Source organism: Fringilla coelebs, assembly GCF_963513975.1.
Source record: "Fringilla coelebs genome assembly, chromosome: Z".
Classification (NCBI taxonomy): Eukaryota; Metazoa; Chordata; class Aves; order Passeriformes; family Fringillidae; genus Fringilla; species Fringilla coelebs.
Window position 1 is genome coordinate 49,205,413 of NC_140031.1, and position 13,241 is coordinate 49,218,653.

General features: G+C 35.8%; 1 protein-coding gene across 6 annotated transcripts in view; it reads left to right on the top strand.

The window, feature by feature from the left end:
* Nucleotides 1-13,241, top strand: part of CEMIP2 (cell migration inducing hyaluronidase 2) — a 49,716-nt gene that overhangs the window by 22,009 nt on the left and 14,466 nt on the right. For all 6 annotated transcript variants that reach the window (XR_014616954.1, XM_084225885.1, XM_084225888.1 and 3 more), the window contains 7 exons: nucleotides 822-1,010; nucleotides 3,590-3,759; nucleotides 6,215-6,424; nucleotides 6,827-7,032; nucleotides 7,592-7,661; nucleotides 10,334-10,462; nucleotides 12,094-12,182. Coding sequence is in view for 5 of the 6 variants with exons in the window: in XM_084225885.1 (XP_084082011.1) it covers nucleotides 822-1,010; nucleotides 3,590-3,759; nucleotides 6,215-6,424; nucleotides 6,827-7,032; nucleotides 7,592-7,661; nucleotides 10,334-10,462; nucleotides 12,094-12,182 (1,063 nt within the window). In the remaining variant the exon portion in view is untranslated. The remainder of the gene's footprint in view (nucleotides 1-821; nucleotides 1,011-3,589; nucleotides 3,760-6,214; nucleotides 6,425-6,826; nucleotides 7,033-7,591; nucleotides 7,662-10,333; nucleotides 10,463-12,093; nucleotides 12,183-13,241) is intronic.

The following is a 13,241-nucleotide window of genomic DNA, read 5'->3' on the forward strand; positions in this document are numbered from 1 at the left end:
CAAAGGTGAATCTGTGGTATAAAAAGCTAGAAGACCTGCCACTTGCTTGCTTTTATCCTTTATTAATGTTTTTTTTAAATTTAGGATACCTTTGATCTGAGTTTTTATGGGTAATAATCTCTTTCTGCTTTTAGAATTAATTAATGCTATTATGTTTTCCTCAAAAACTTTTTTATGGTAATTATAAATTTATTTGTTAGGCAGTCGAGCTATTTGGTACTACCCCTTTACTGTTCTTCATAGCCCCATGAAAATGTAAAGACTTATATTAAAAAAAAATCTACAAAAATACATCTTTTACTTACTGTTGCTGTAGAGTTAGGTTCAAGAGTCAGCAAAAGTGGCTGAACTTATGCAAATTCATCATAAGCCAGGGAAATTTTATGTGCATGCCATTTAGTCTGCCAAATGGTTCTATTAGTTAGTGCTTAAAAAAGAAAGTCCTCTACTTTGTTTTCCATGCCCTTGATTACATCTGCACAGTTTAAAATGGCAAAAAAATGTCACTTGAAACAAGCAGAGGTAGCTGGACCTACCAATTACTGCCATATGATAGTAGGGTTTTTTGAAGGAAAAAAAAAAAATCACAGTTTATTCCAGTCACCATTAGTTCTGTGTTTTTCCTTTGTTTTATTTGATATCCAATGAGTAAACAAGGCGGTGAAGGCATCTCACACTGGCATGTTTGAGGGTAGAGTTGTACTTTAGAGGGCTTTGGGGCCTGCAAAATGTCTTACATATTTTGTTAGTACCTTCTTGGGAATTTTTTTGTATAAAGGTGAATATAATCTTTGTTTTCTTTTCTTTTATTTTTTAATTAGGTGTCCCAATATCAGGCTTCCAGGTGGAAGCAGTGGGTGGAGTAATACTGAATCTTCTGGATGATGTTAGTAATTGGGAGCCTGGAGACAGGATTGTGGTTGCGAGCACAGACTATTCTATGTATCAGACAGAGGAATTCACCCTCCTTCCCTGCACGGAGTGTACCAAGCATCAGGTTAAAGTCAAAGGTATGAGAGCGGTCCCCACCTGAAGATCTGTATGAAGTGTGTATTTGCTGCTGGACAGGCCTTTGCAGTGTAAGCAGTAAAGAGCAGCCTTTTCTCAAATCGCTGTATGGCTTTGTTGCCCCATTCACGGATGTGCAATTCTCCTTGCTATAAAATGACTCTGTATGTCAGGTCTGCCTCACAGCTCACCATGCTAACTTCTTTCTTCTTTCTTCCCAGGCTCATTGAATGCCTTATTTTTTTTTCCAGTAGGGTTAGGCTTGTTTTCCTTCCTTGGCTCTTTTCTGTCTTTTCATATGCTTGAATGTGGTCATTTCTTGTTTCCCATGCCTTTAGTGTCATTCTCATATTTTGAACTGTTATCATTTTAATTTTTTCTATTGTTATTGAAAAAGTAGAAATAAAAACAGGAAGGAAAAGAAGAAAATTGCAATCTGTACCTTTTTTTTTCTCCTTTCTCTCAGTCTCCTTTTTACCACCTCCCCAACAAAATGTTATGAAATAAGTGACCCTTCCAAGATTCTGCTCTCACAGGATATCCTTGAGTAGTTGCAATCTGTTTTTCCTTTGGGTGTGATGCACAAGTAAATGGTCATGCATGTTGTTGACCATTTCCTTTTTATTATCTGAGTCATTCTGTTTGAGATCACAAGAGCCTCCCATGGGACTGGCTTGCCAGCTATGCTGGCGTCTCTGTTTTCCTTCTGCTGCGCCACACCTGCTCCTTGATACTGCCCTCCCCCTTGGTGTCCTCCGTCTTCTGGTCTGGAGCTCCTGGTGGGCTGCAGCATCAGTCCTTAGCACAAACTAACAAGTGTTGTTCTGCAGTAGTAGTTTGCAGCAGCTCATGGGTGCTCTTCTCAGTCTGGTCCCATTAATTTCTGCGCAGTGTGACTTCCTTCTTCAAAGTGTTCTTCTTCATTCTCGGAAGTTTTCTGTCAACAACCTCAGATTTCCCTATATACCTCTGCCTTAAGGGACTGCTAGTTTGGCTGGTGGTGAAATTTGCTTCTCACACGTTTGTTAGCATGGGTCATGTATGTTTTACTGCATTGAGAGATCTCAAGTGTGAGGAAAGCCTATCCGTGTCTACGTGATTACACCATCAGAGAATACCAGTTTGTGTGAAGCTGCAGAGCTAATTTAGTGCTGTTGAACATGGTATTTCCTGGGCTTTAAGTGTCATGTGATGTGTTTTATTTGGCACAGTGTTTTAAAGAGCAAACTTAACTGAAAGGTTGCCGTATGAAGTTTAAGAAGTTTCTTGTCACCACTGAGTAGTGTGTGTGTAGACTCTATTTCATCTTGGAAATATTGTGCTGTGAAAAAGCAGCTACTTTTAAAGGTTAAAAAAAAATCCCGTTTTCACAAGATACGGTGTAAACCACAATATCTTGGGATTTTTTATTTTTTGAAAGTAAATCCTAACTAAAAAGATATTAAAGGAGGTGAACTTACAGTCAACTTTCCCAGCTGGGGTTCTTTGCCATCCTCAATGTAGTTTTCTTTGTCATAGTAATGTAAATAGTTTTAAAAAATCCACATGACACCCTACTATTTGTTCCACAAAGAATGAATTTTCTCTGTAATGGTAAACTTGACATGCTGATGAGCGTATAATGTTTTGAAATTATTTCTAGCATTGTGTTTTAGTAGGCTTTTTGCAGGTTTCACCTTTCTGTAGTGTTGTAGGAGCCCTGGTTGCTCTTTCTGCACTTGATTTCTTGAGTTTCTAGTCAAATATAGGGAAAAACAATAGGCAAGCATTTAGGGAGAGGAGTGCAGTCCCATTTACTGATGTCTCTTATCTTTTTAAATTCTCAGAAGCAGATAATAGTGTTGGTGTCACTCTTAGTTCTGCTTCATGTTGTGGTTTAGGCTTATATCCTTTTTTTTTTTAAGGCTTGGAGGGATAATGATAATCGGTATTCAGGGTAGCAATAAATGCATAAATGCATTTTTTAAGGTTTACAGAACCAGATGATTTCTTACTTTCAATGAGAAGTTGATTGGGTTTTTGAAGACAGGTGTAAAACCAGACTGTCTTCTTTTCCCTAATTTCCTCTTTCTTAGGTAGCTATTCTGAAGATGCATAAAGAGGAAATTTAGTTAGAAAAGAAAGCCCTTTTTTTCTTTTAGGGGGAGATCAATACAGCATTTTCAAAAAGTGTTTTGGCTTTACTTTTAGTTCTTAATTTGTCTTTGAAACAGATTAAGCTGCCAGCATATTTTTTTCTTTTAAAGCAAGTCTGCATCTGTGTTTCACTAAAAGTTTGATAGTTGGATTAATAAAATCATCTTTGGTTTTTTCCCTATTCTGTTCACAAACTATTGGATCAAAACTAAAAGATGCACTTGCAAATAAAATGTTGATTTTTTTGATGATTGATTTTTTATTAAAATGAAAAATATGTCTACCATAAGAAAAGCTAAGAGAGACCAGCATGTTCAGAGAAATGCATAGGTTTTGTTGCTGTGGTTATCTTTCTTATTTGTTAAAGTTGATTCTGGTTTTAATCAGTGGTGCCTTTTTTTCTTTTTTTTTTTTTCCTCCTGCTTCAAAACTTTTTGTTGGACAGAAAACCCTCAGTTTCTTCATGTAGGAGAAGTAATTGATGGAGTGGACATGAGAGCAGAAGTTGGAGTTCTTACAAGAAACATCCTAATAAAGGGGGAGACAGAAAATACCTGCTATCTTGAAAAGGAGTGTCAGTTCTTCAGTTATGATACATTTGGTGGACATATCAAGGTTTGAAAAACATTTTGAATTAACTTTCTGTCATATAAAGGCATATTAAGGACAAAAAGATTAATGTTTAACTTCAAGGGATTTGAAAACTTAAAGAACATCATTCAGTTGCTTTTTGTGGAAATTACTTCATTCTCAGCTTTACCCAGATTAGATTTAACTCCTCAAAACTTAGTCTGCATAATTGAAGGAAGGGATATAATGCTCAAATTGTTCTAGAAATGTCCAGCAGGTACTGTAACATTGTATATCAGGGACTGAACAAGTGATATCCATGCCATGTGCATCCTATAACATTACAGAATAAAACTTGACCTCCCTGGTATTTCTCTTCCTTCCTTTCACTGCCTTTGTACCTCCCCTGGTGATGAGCATTGAATCCTAATTCAGATTTCCCATGTGAACCTGAGCACTAGAGAGGCATGGAGGGAGAATAAACTGACTTGTAATATGGGGTTTTATATTTAGTTTCTTAAAAGTCTGAAAGTACTAAGGCTCTATAAAGGAAACTGCTTCAAATTTCTTGTCTTATGAATAAACAAAGCTGAGAGAAAGCAGTGTTCTAGAAACTAGTATTTAAACTGGTGTTCAATTAATTTTTAGATGAAAGATTTCAGCAGCAGTGCTTCAGTGATGCTAGAGAAGTTTGAGGCCTCAAATTTTAGTTGCAAATGTATTTGTGTTCATTATGTGGTTAAATTAACACAGTTTAAATCTCTTTCTAATGTATTTGGATACAAATTTTAATTTCATAGTGGTGGTCATAATAGTGGGAAAGAAAATAAGCCCTTTCCTACTGGCAGCTTTTATTTTGTGGAAGAAGGTAGGTGGACTCAAGATGTCAAGGGCTCAAGATAATGTAATGAAAGAAGATAATGACAAGCTCTGAATCTTGCTAAGTGTGACCAAAGTGTAAATAAGCAGACCTTCAGTTGTCTAGAAGGTAGAAAAGAAAACAAACATTTGACTCATCAAAGTTAAATTGTTCGCAGGAGACTGAGTAGCAAGTGTCTGCTGCCAAACCTAGACTTCAGCACTGAAAGTATTTTTGGTTTATGCTAATCTTATATGCTCAAGCAGAGGGATCCTAGATGTTAAGAAATGTAGTAGCTTTTGAACATCCTGAATTTCCTACTGGTCACTAGTTCAGTAGCCTAAGGGGGCTTAGTAGCAATGAGGAGTGGTAATGGTTTGCAGTTTTGGTGCTTCTCAGTAGTTAAGAGCTAGAGATTAAGGATGCCTAAAAGGTCAGGTTTGGACCATACCTCTATTTGTTAGGTATGCAAACCCTAAGAGTCCAATTAGGAGGAAAAAACCTTATTGATTTCCCTATGAAAATGGATATTTTTGATAAATACTCAGTAAAGCTAAGTTAATGCAATGAAGTTACAAAAAAAAAAGTGGGGTTTGTTTTGGTTTGGTTTCTGTTGGTTTTTTTTTTTTTTGTTTGTTTGTTTGGTTTTTAACTCGGGTTAGCTCCTTGCAGTTTAGCTGTTCCACTTGGTTTATGCTTTCATAGCAGGTTAGGTGGAAGAAAATGCATTTCCTGCATTACTGGTACAACCCCATTATGACTTTTACTTCGTACATATTAACATTTCTGTGGAGTTGTATGATTGTGAGGATTATTTCATATATTACTTAGTAAAGAAATTTCTCTGGAGTGCAGTGTCCAGTTTTGGGTTCTCATTGCAATGAGAACGTAGATACACTGGTCTGTGTCCTGGAAAGGTGGTGTGGCAGTGTGTGATGATGAGTTGAGAGGAGAGATCTTGTATTGTCTTCAGGTACTGGTAAGGTTCAGTGTGGCTACAGCAGTTCTTGGAGGTGCACAGCAAGAGGACAAGAGGCAATGGGACCAGGCTTAAAGAAGGCAAATAATGCTCACATATAGGGAAAATAAGAGGGTGGAACCAACTGACGTCATGAGCGCCTCTGTGACTGGAGGTATTCTCTGAGCAGCTGTCTAATGAAACTGACCCAGCGCTGAGCTCTCAACTGGGCAAGGTATCCCAACAGGTTCCTTTGAATCTGCATAATTCTGTGGGTTTTATTCAGCTAAGCCTGTCCCAGATGGACTGTGCTGGTGCAGCTTCTTTACTGACACACCCAGATATGGGTGACTTCTGTTTGGTTGGACAGTACATGTAAGAATATTTAATCTGCCACCTGGTAAAGACCAAACAGTAAAGTGTGGCAGTATGTCTGGTGAAAATTCCTCTGTTGTAGCCACATGGAGGTTTAAATTTTGTAATCATATATGAAGGAAACAGTTTTGTAAGGCTTCTTGTAGAGCTAGACCGTAATGTTTGTTATAACTTTTATTGTGTTGGCGTGTGGCAACTGCATACATCTAGCTTCTGTGCATCTGGGGTGGATGATGTATTAACTTAAAATTTCCATTGATTAAATTGCAAGCAAATTGTTTTTTCCCTCTGGATTTCATGTTTTTTAGATTTTGAAGAATTTTACATCTGTTCACCTTTCTTATGTGGAATTGAAGCAAATGGGCCAGCAGCAGATTGGAAGTTATCCTGTTCACTTTCACCTTTGTGGGGATGTGGATGAAAAAGGAGGATATACTTTTAAAACTTATCTGGAAGGTCTATCCATTCATCACTGTTTTTCCAGATGTGTGACTGTTCATGCAACTAATGGTTTGCTGGTAGGTGCACAGAGAGTAAAACCTAATAGGTTGGAATAAATATTGTGAAGAGCATTTTGATGGCAAAATGATCCCATCCCTTATACAAATCCAATGCTCAGGAGAGGTTTTCTTATTTCAGTGGATAAATAAATTACTACAAACAGTAATTTAACAGTTCTCACCATTTTGCTTTTTCAGATTCTTACAGCAGCTAGCTATAAGACAGCTGTAAGGCCGCTAAACTCTCCAGACAGCACTGTGTTTGTAAGGGATAAATAAAACTATGTGCTTGAATCATCTGAGATGCTGATACTGACACTTTACTCTGCAGCTGAGCCAAGATAGTAAAACTAGATGGTATTTGTCAAATAAATCTCAGTTAGTAGTTACTACTGACATAATGAACTTGTATTTCTACAGATAAAGGACACAATTGGCTATGACACACTAGGTCACTGTTTCTTCATAGAAGATGGCATTGAGCAGAGGAATATTTTGTTCCACAACCTTGGGCTAGTCACAAAACCAGGCACTCTTCTACCTACAGACAGAAACAGCAGCATGTGTATTGGGATTAGGGATAAGGTATATGGAAGTTATGTCCCAGTGCCAGCCACGGACTGCATGTGAGTATGTCATGATGAAAAGTAAAACTCAGCCAGCTGTAGCAGTTAAAGTGCTGATGATCTTTTGACAAAGTACAGGTGGAAACATTTTTATTTTTAATTTAATGAATGTAGTTCATTTAGTACTTCTATTTAAAAAATAGCAATAAAAAATAACACTTTGTCTTCTATTAAAGAAAAAAAATTATAGGAACATTGTTGTTTCTTGTGATACTTGGGACCTTAGAAGTCTGTTGAACATCTTCACTACTGCATAAATGTATGCATATTCTGAAGTTGTCACCGCTATTTTTTCTGAATGCTACTTGTTTCTTGTGAAAGCTTCTTAAAACAGTTTATCATTGCATGGGATAACTGAACAACATTAAATACAATACTGTGCACTGAACTAAAAAAAAGGCATTTTTGACTTATAGATGTGGAAGATTTTGTTATTTGTATTTTGAGTGTGAAGTATTACTTCAACAGTTTACCTTTTTCTGACAATGTTAAAAAGGGAGGATATTTCTGTTGGAGATAGAGGTTTTCTTTAGTAACTAGTTTCTGAATAATATTTCAGGGCCGTTTCAACTTTCTGGATTTCTCACCCCAACAATCATCTTATAAATAATGCAGCAGCAGGCTCACAGGTAAGGCATATGGGTGTAATTAATGACAAACTTCTTATGTCACTGGCATTTGTAAAATCTGTAACATTTACACTGCCAGATATACACGTATTTTCTTTTTTTATATATGCATCTTTTTGTGTTTGGCAGCATATTGGCATTGAAAGTGCAGGGTATGTCTAGGTGTGCATTTAAGTGATGCCAAAAATCTTTGTTGTGGCTGCAACAGAGGAGATTTCTTCTTTGTATTTAGTAGACCTGATAGTAGTGTCAATGTAGAAATGTAGTAGTGTCTGTGTGGAAATCCTTTTATTTTCACAGAATTAGTGCATTTCATATTAAGTCTTCTGTATTTCTGTAGGTTGTCATGAGTTTAGTGACAACTCTGCAGTTGTAGTCACTGAAATGAAAAATTACTGCAAAAAGGTGTTCATTGTGTAAGAAACAGTAAAATTCTTCTTTTCTGTCAGTGGTTAGGCAAACAGTAAAATTCTTCTTTTCTATCAGTGGTTAGGCAATTGTTTCCAGCCAGTTACTGCTGATATACTTTTGCTTGTTCTGAACCTGCAAATATATTATCATAGGTGCCTGTGATCTAAAGATCTGTACATACTGTGGAGGAGGGGGCTGGAGTCTGTTCTATATTGGATGAGAGGCTGAGATATGTAAGGTTTTTAATTGGATTTTTCTGAAGAGATCAATGGGAATGGAAAACAGGAAAGGTTGTTGTTGTTGCAAATGCTCTGCTATTGGAAGAATATGAGCTTATGTATTTTTAGCCGCAGATAACGTTTATCTATAAATGATAACATTTATATAAATAATTTATTTATTAGCAGGTAACTGTTATTAATAAATAGATTAGGATTCAAAATACTTAGCTGAATTGAAATATCTGGAGTATTAAAATCAGAAAATTTCATTCTGTTTTTTGTGTGGTCTAATTCTTGTTGTTTTTATTGTAGTGGGTTTGTTTCTGTTTGATTTTTTTTTTTTGGTCTTATCACTAGGAGGGATCTGGACTCACCTCCTAAATTAAACCAGATCTTTTTTGTCCAACACAATGTCTTCCTCTTTTACCTGCTTTATGTAATATACCTCATTTAGGCTTTGCAGGCTAAGTTAAACAGCTTTTTTTTTTCTTTATCTGGTGCTTAAGTCTTGCAAAGTCTTTTTCTACCTGTGTAGCTCATCCCAGTAGATGTTGCTTTTCTCAACAGGATGTGCCTGACTGGAGCAAAAATTTGTGTCTTAAAAAGTTTAGCCACTCTGATACACATCCATTGCACAGATGTAAACATGTTAGTATAAAGGGACCACAGCTTATTGCTTCAGAAATAGAATAATTCAACTGTGTTCATACAGACTCTGCACTAAGGAGCTTTTACTGGTATAAACTAGAGCAATTCACTGCCGGATAATTCCATTCCTCCCCAAGATCCTTAATTATGCAGTGAAGCCTATTGTAAGGCTCTACAGGCAGTAGATGTTTCTTTTGTTTTAGTGCATATGAGAGAGAAGAGAAGAAGGAAAAAACCCAACCTTTTTCATATTTCTGAATGCTTGCAGATACTTAACATGCTTTTAAGTTTATCTAAGTCTATTTTTTAAGCAGCAGGGGGTGTTTTGGGTAAAATTTGAGTCTGCCAAACACAGAGCTGTATTTAATTATATGTGAGGTAAGATTTTGGTATTTTTATTAATGGAACATCCATATTTGCTTTGTAATGGTTAATCACCAGAAATGTCAGTGTGTCATCATTACACACTGGGATGGGAATATTACTGTAAAGTAGAATTTCCAGCACTCATTGGAAAATGAGTATATTCTTGGAATGAAATGCATAAAATCTTATAAGCCAGGACGAATTGGCTTTATCCATGATTCTTGAAAAGGTTGATGACTGTTTTTCATGAGATGGAGCACCCGGTGTTTCTTTAGCTACCATTTAATTCTTTAATGTGCCTTGTGGAGTGATTTTTTTTTTTTCAGGGCACATGGCCTATGGTCAGGCAAAAGTTTCGATGTCTGTAGGTGTCTCCAATGCAGATGTTGTCATGATGCCACCTCTTGCAAATGCAGATGTAGTTGAGAGGGAAATTTTGTGGGTTTTGTTTAGCAGATAAATCCAGCTTCTTTAAGAGCAGAGATATTAAAGAAATATAGAAAATGAACAGATAATAAAATTATTACTGCATGTCATTGGCACAGTGCCCCAGACTGGCCAGATTTCTTGATGTGCTTTTTTTCCTGTCTGCTGAAAGCTCTTGAGGGTTTTTTTGGCTGTGCCATTTAAATTTTGATGGGAGCAGAGATGAAGCAACCTTAACAGACTGAAAGAGTAAAGATAGGAGGAATGATTTTGAGTATCTTGCCATGAGTAGTATTATCTACTAGTAAAGGAAAATCTAGTGTGTGGGATGACATAACTGAAATGCAGAAGTTACATTAATTTGAACACTTTTCTACTTTGAAATATTATAACATCTTAAATACGTGGTGTTGAAAGGCTTCACTGAGAAGCAAAACACTTTTTAGTTGATATTGTCCATTAGAATGTAGCCTAATTTCCAAAATCCCACGTTTTCACTGATTAAATTTTTGTTTGGAGTCTTTATTTTAAAATACATATCAGTGCCAATAATAGTATCAGACTCACTTATAAGTAATACTATTCTCTCATTACTTGCAGGATGCTGGAATATGGTATTTGTTCCACAGGGTTGCTACAGGAGATTCTCATAGTCTAGGCATCGAAACTAAATCAGAGCTTACACCCCTAGGAATCTTCTATAACAACCGGGTTCATTCTAATTTTAAGGTAATGTAGTATATTATTAAAAAAAAGGTGAAGTTTTTATCTCTCAGTATTCTATATTACAACTTTTCTGTTTACATTTTAAGCTGGGTAGGAGATTAGATTTTGTGCTGTGTTTGAACTCCACTGTAGAACAATGTATTGTCAGCATGGGTGTATTTTCTAGTTGCATTTTGGATATTCAGTGCTTCAGAGCCTTGTAAGATACAAACAACTAAAATAAATCAATACTTCTAATAAAATAATTTTTTCAAAATTAACATTTCCGATGCTACTGTTTACTGATTTGTTTTCTACTCTGAAGAAAGCTGACCCTTGAAGAATCAAAGTTTATTATAGCAGTGATTCATCTAATAGCTTGCTGCAGAAGCTACAATTTATTTTTCTGAGTGTCAGGTGTTTGCACATGGCGATGCAGTCTCTGGCTAGAGATTAAGGTTTAATATTTCCTTCAGAAGCTCACTTATTTGCAACAGTTTTCTTATGAAGTTCTCAGCCTACAGTCATTGAGGAGTATTCTGTTAGTATGACTTTTAAACCTTTTCCACATTTTGGCTGAAGTTTCACTTCAGCTGAAATCCTTAAAGTATTTCATTTGGAATCTAGTTGCTGTGTGTATGTAGAAATATAATGACATTTACAAAGCTACCTAACTCTAAATAATTACTTATTTGTGTTTCTTTGCTGCATGAAATTCTCATAGTTTAACCATTAAAACCTCATAAAATCGTTATTGGATTTTTTTTTTTTTTGTCATGTGAAACTGATTTTGCCTTACAGTTGTCTGAGATACCAAGAAATGATGCAGTGTTTAATGGAAGTTGTGTTAATAATGTGTTTGGGACTGTAGGGCATTTTATTCAGATTGGAATTAGAACATACTAAATACAAAAGTGAGGAAAAGATTTTCCCCTGTATAGCTATTATCATCTTTAAACAAGGGTAGCAATTTGTGTGCTAAAGTTCCATGTTGAAGGAGAGCTCCATGAGCAGGTCTAAAAATCTGCTTGTGTATAAGACTCAGTTGTAATCCTAATTTGGATCAGAAGTGAAAGTAGTCACAGGTATTTGTAAGTAATTCAGGTAAAAGAGCACAAACGCTTTCTCATGCTTTTATTTTCTCAAGTAATTTATTGCATACTGAATTATTGAGTTTCAAGCTTATTACTGCATCAAAATAATCAAAATAATCTTTTATGGTAAAGGTAGTTTAGTTTTAAAGTGAAACACAAAGGATTTTTCACAGTGGGTTTTGGGGTTTCTTTTTTATTTTCCATTTGTGAGAATAATTTGAACTCACCACAAGATTGGCTTCCAGATTTTCCAGAACAGCATCTGGTCATTAATGGAAAACCTCAAATAGATGTTGTGAAAGAAATCTGAAGTGAACTTTAATCATTTTCCATTGCCTTTTTTTTTTTAAATCACAGATAATTCGTATCATTTTAGCGCTGACTGGTTTGTTATATTAATTAGCTTGTTTTCCATTAGACAATATGCCAATTGAAGCTAAATAGAAAGATATAAGAGTTTCTAATATGTGTATAGAATGCAATACCTAAATTTTTAAAATTTCATTTTTACTCTGTCATTAATTTTAGATGTTACGAATTTTCTTTCCTTGCTTATTTCAGGCTGGTTTGTTCATTGATAAGGGTGTTAAAACAACTAATGCTAGTGCTGATGATCCCAGAGAATATCTCTGTTTGGATAACAATGCAAGGTAAAGGATATTTTCTTTCAAGTGGGTGAAAAATGGCAAAGTTTTGAGGCTGCTCTTATATCCACATGGGAAAAAAACACTTTTAAGACAATAAAATAGCTTATAAATTATAACCAAGCAGTAAGTTCATATGTGTTCTTTTCCTTCATTTATTAATCTGTTATGGGAACAGGGATGGTGTCTCTTAAAGGATTTAGGTTTCTTCTGAGCTTTTGCTCAGGATAGTTTCCATCCTCTTAGAGGATTGTTTTAAACATGCTCTACTGTCATGCTTAAAATGTTTTCTGGAATTGCTGCTGATAGGAAAATATTCCTTTAAAATCTAATCTTCTGACTTATAACTGAGTTTTAACTACCTGTTAGAAAAAGGCTTCAGTAGTGTATCCACTCACCTTTCCTACTGCTGAATGTTTCTGCTGTTCCTTTTAGACTTGGAAGTCATAGCTCGGTAGTACAGTTCTACTGAAGGCTCTTTGCAGAGGTGGTACAATCAACCACATTTTCTTCAGTTTACAAAGTGAGAGAAGGTAATGGAGAGTCTAGGAAAGATCCAGGTTATACTGTGCCTGCTTAGTCTTGTCCTGAACTTCAAATAAAATAGCCTGGGATACTGGTTATATGAATATTTGATAACTGTATCTGTCAACATATTATTGTGTTAACAAGCATTAGCACTGAAAATATGGTTCATAGATTCTTTATTAATAGTCAATTGACCTATGTTTAAGACAAGGACAGTTAAATGACTGCTGCAGATGCAGACAGGAAAGTTCCAAATTTTGATGATACTCAATAATTTTTGATGATACTAATTTGGAAATGAACCTGCTAGTTCCATGTTTTGACAGAAAGTCCATGTAACCCTTGTGGTTTACCTCATTCATAACAGGTAACTGAGAGGAACTTCAGGGGGTGAAGATGCCCTCTGAGAGCCTGTAGTGTGTTGAGGATGCAAGAAACTCAGTGCATGAAATGGGGTTGTGTTTCACAGCAGAAAGAAAAAGAATGAGATACTGCATAATTATGTGAGGTCCCTAATCATTGTACATGGAACCAGAC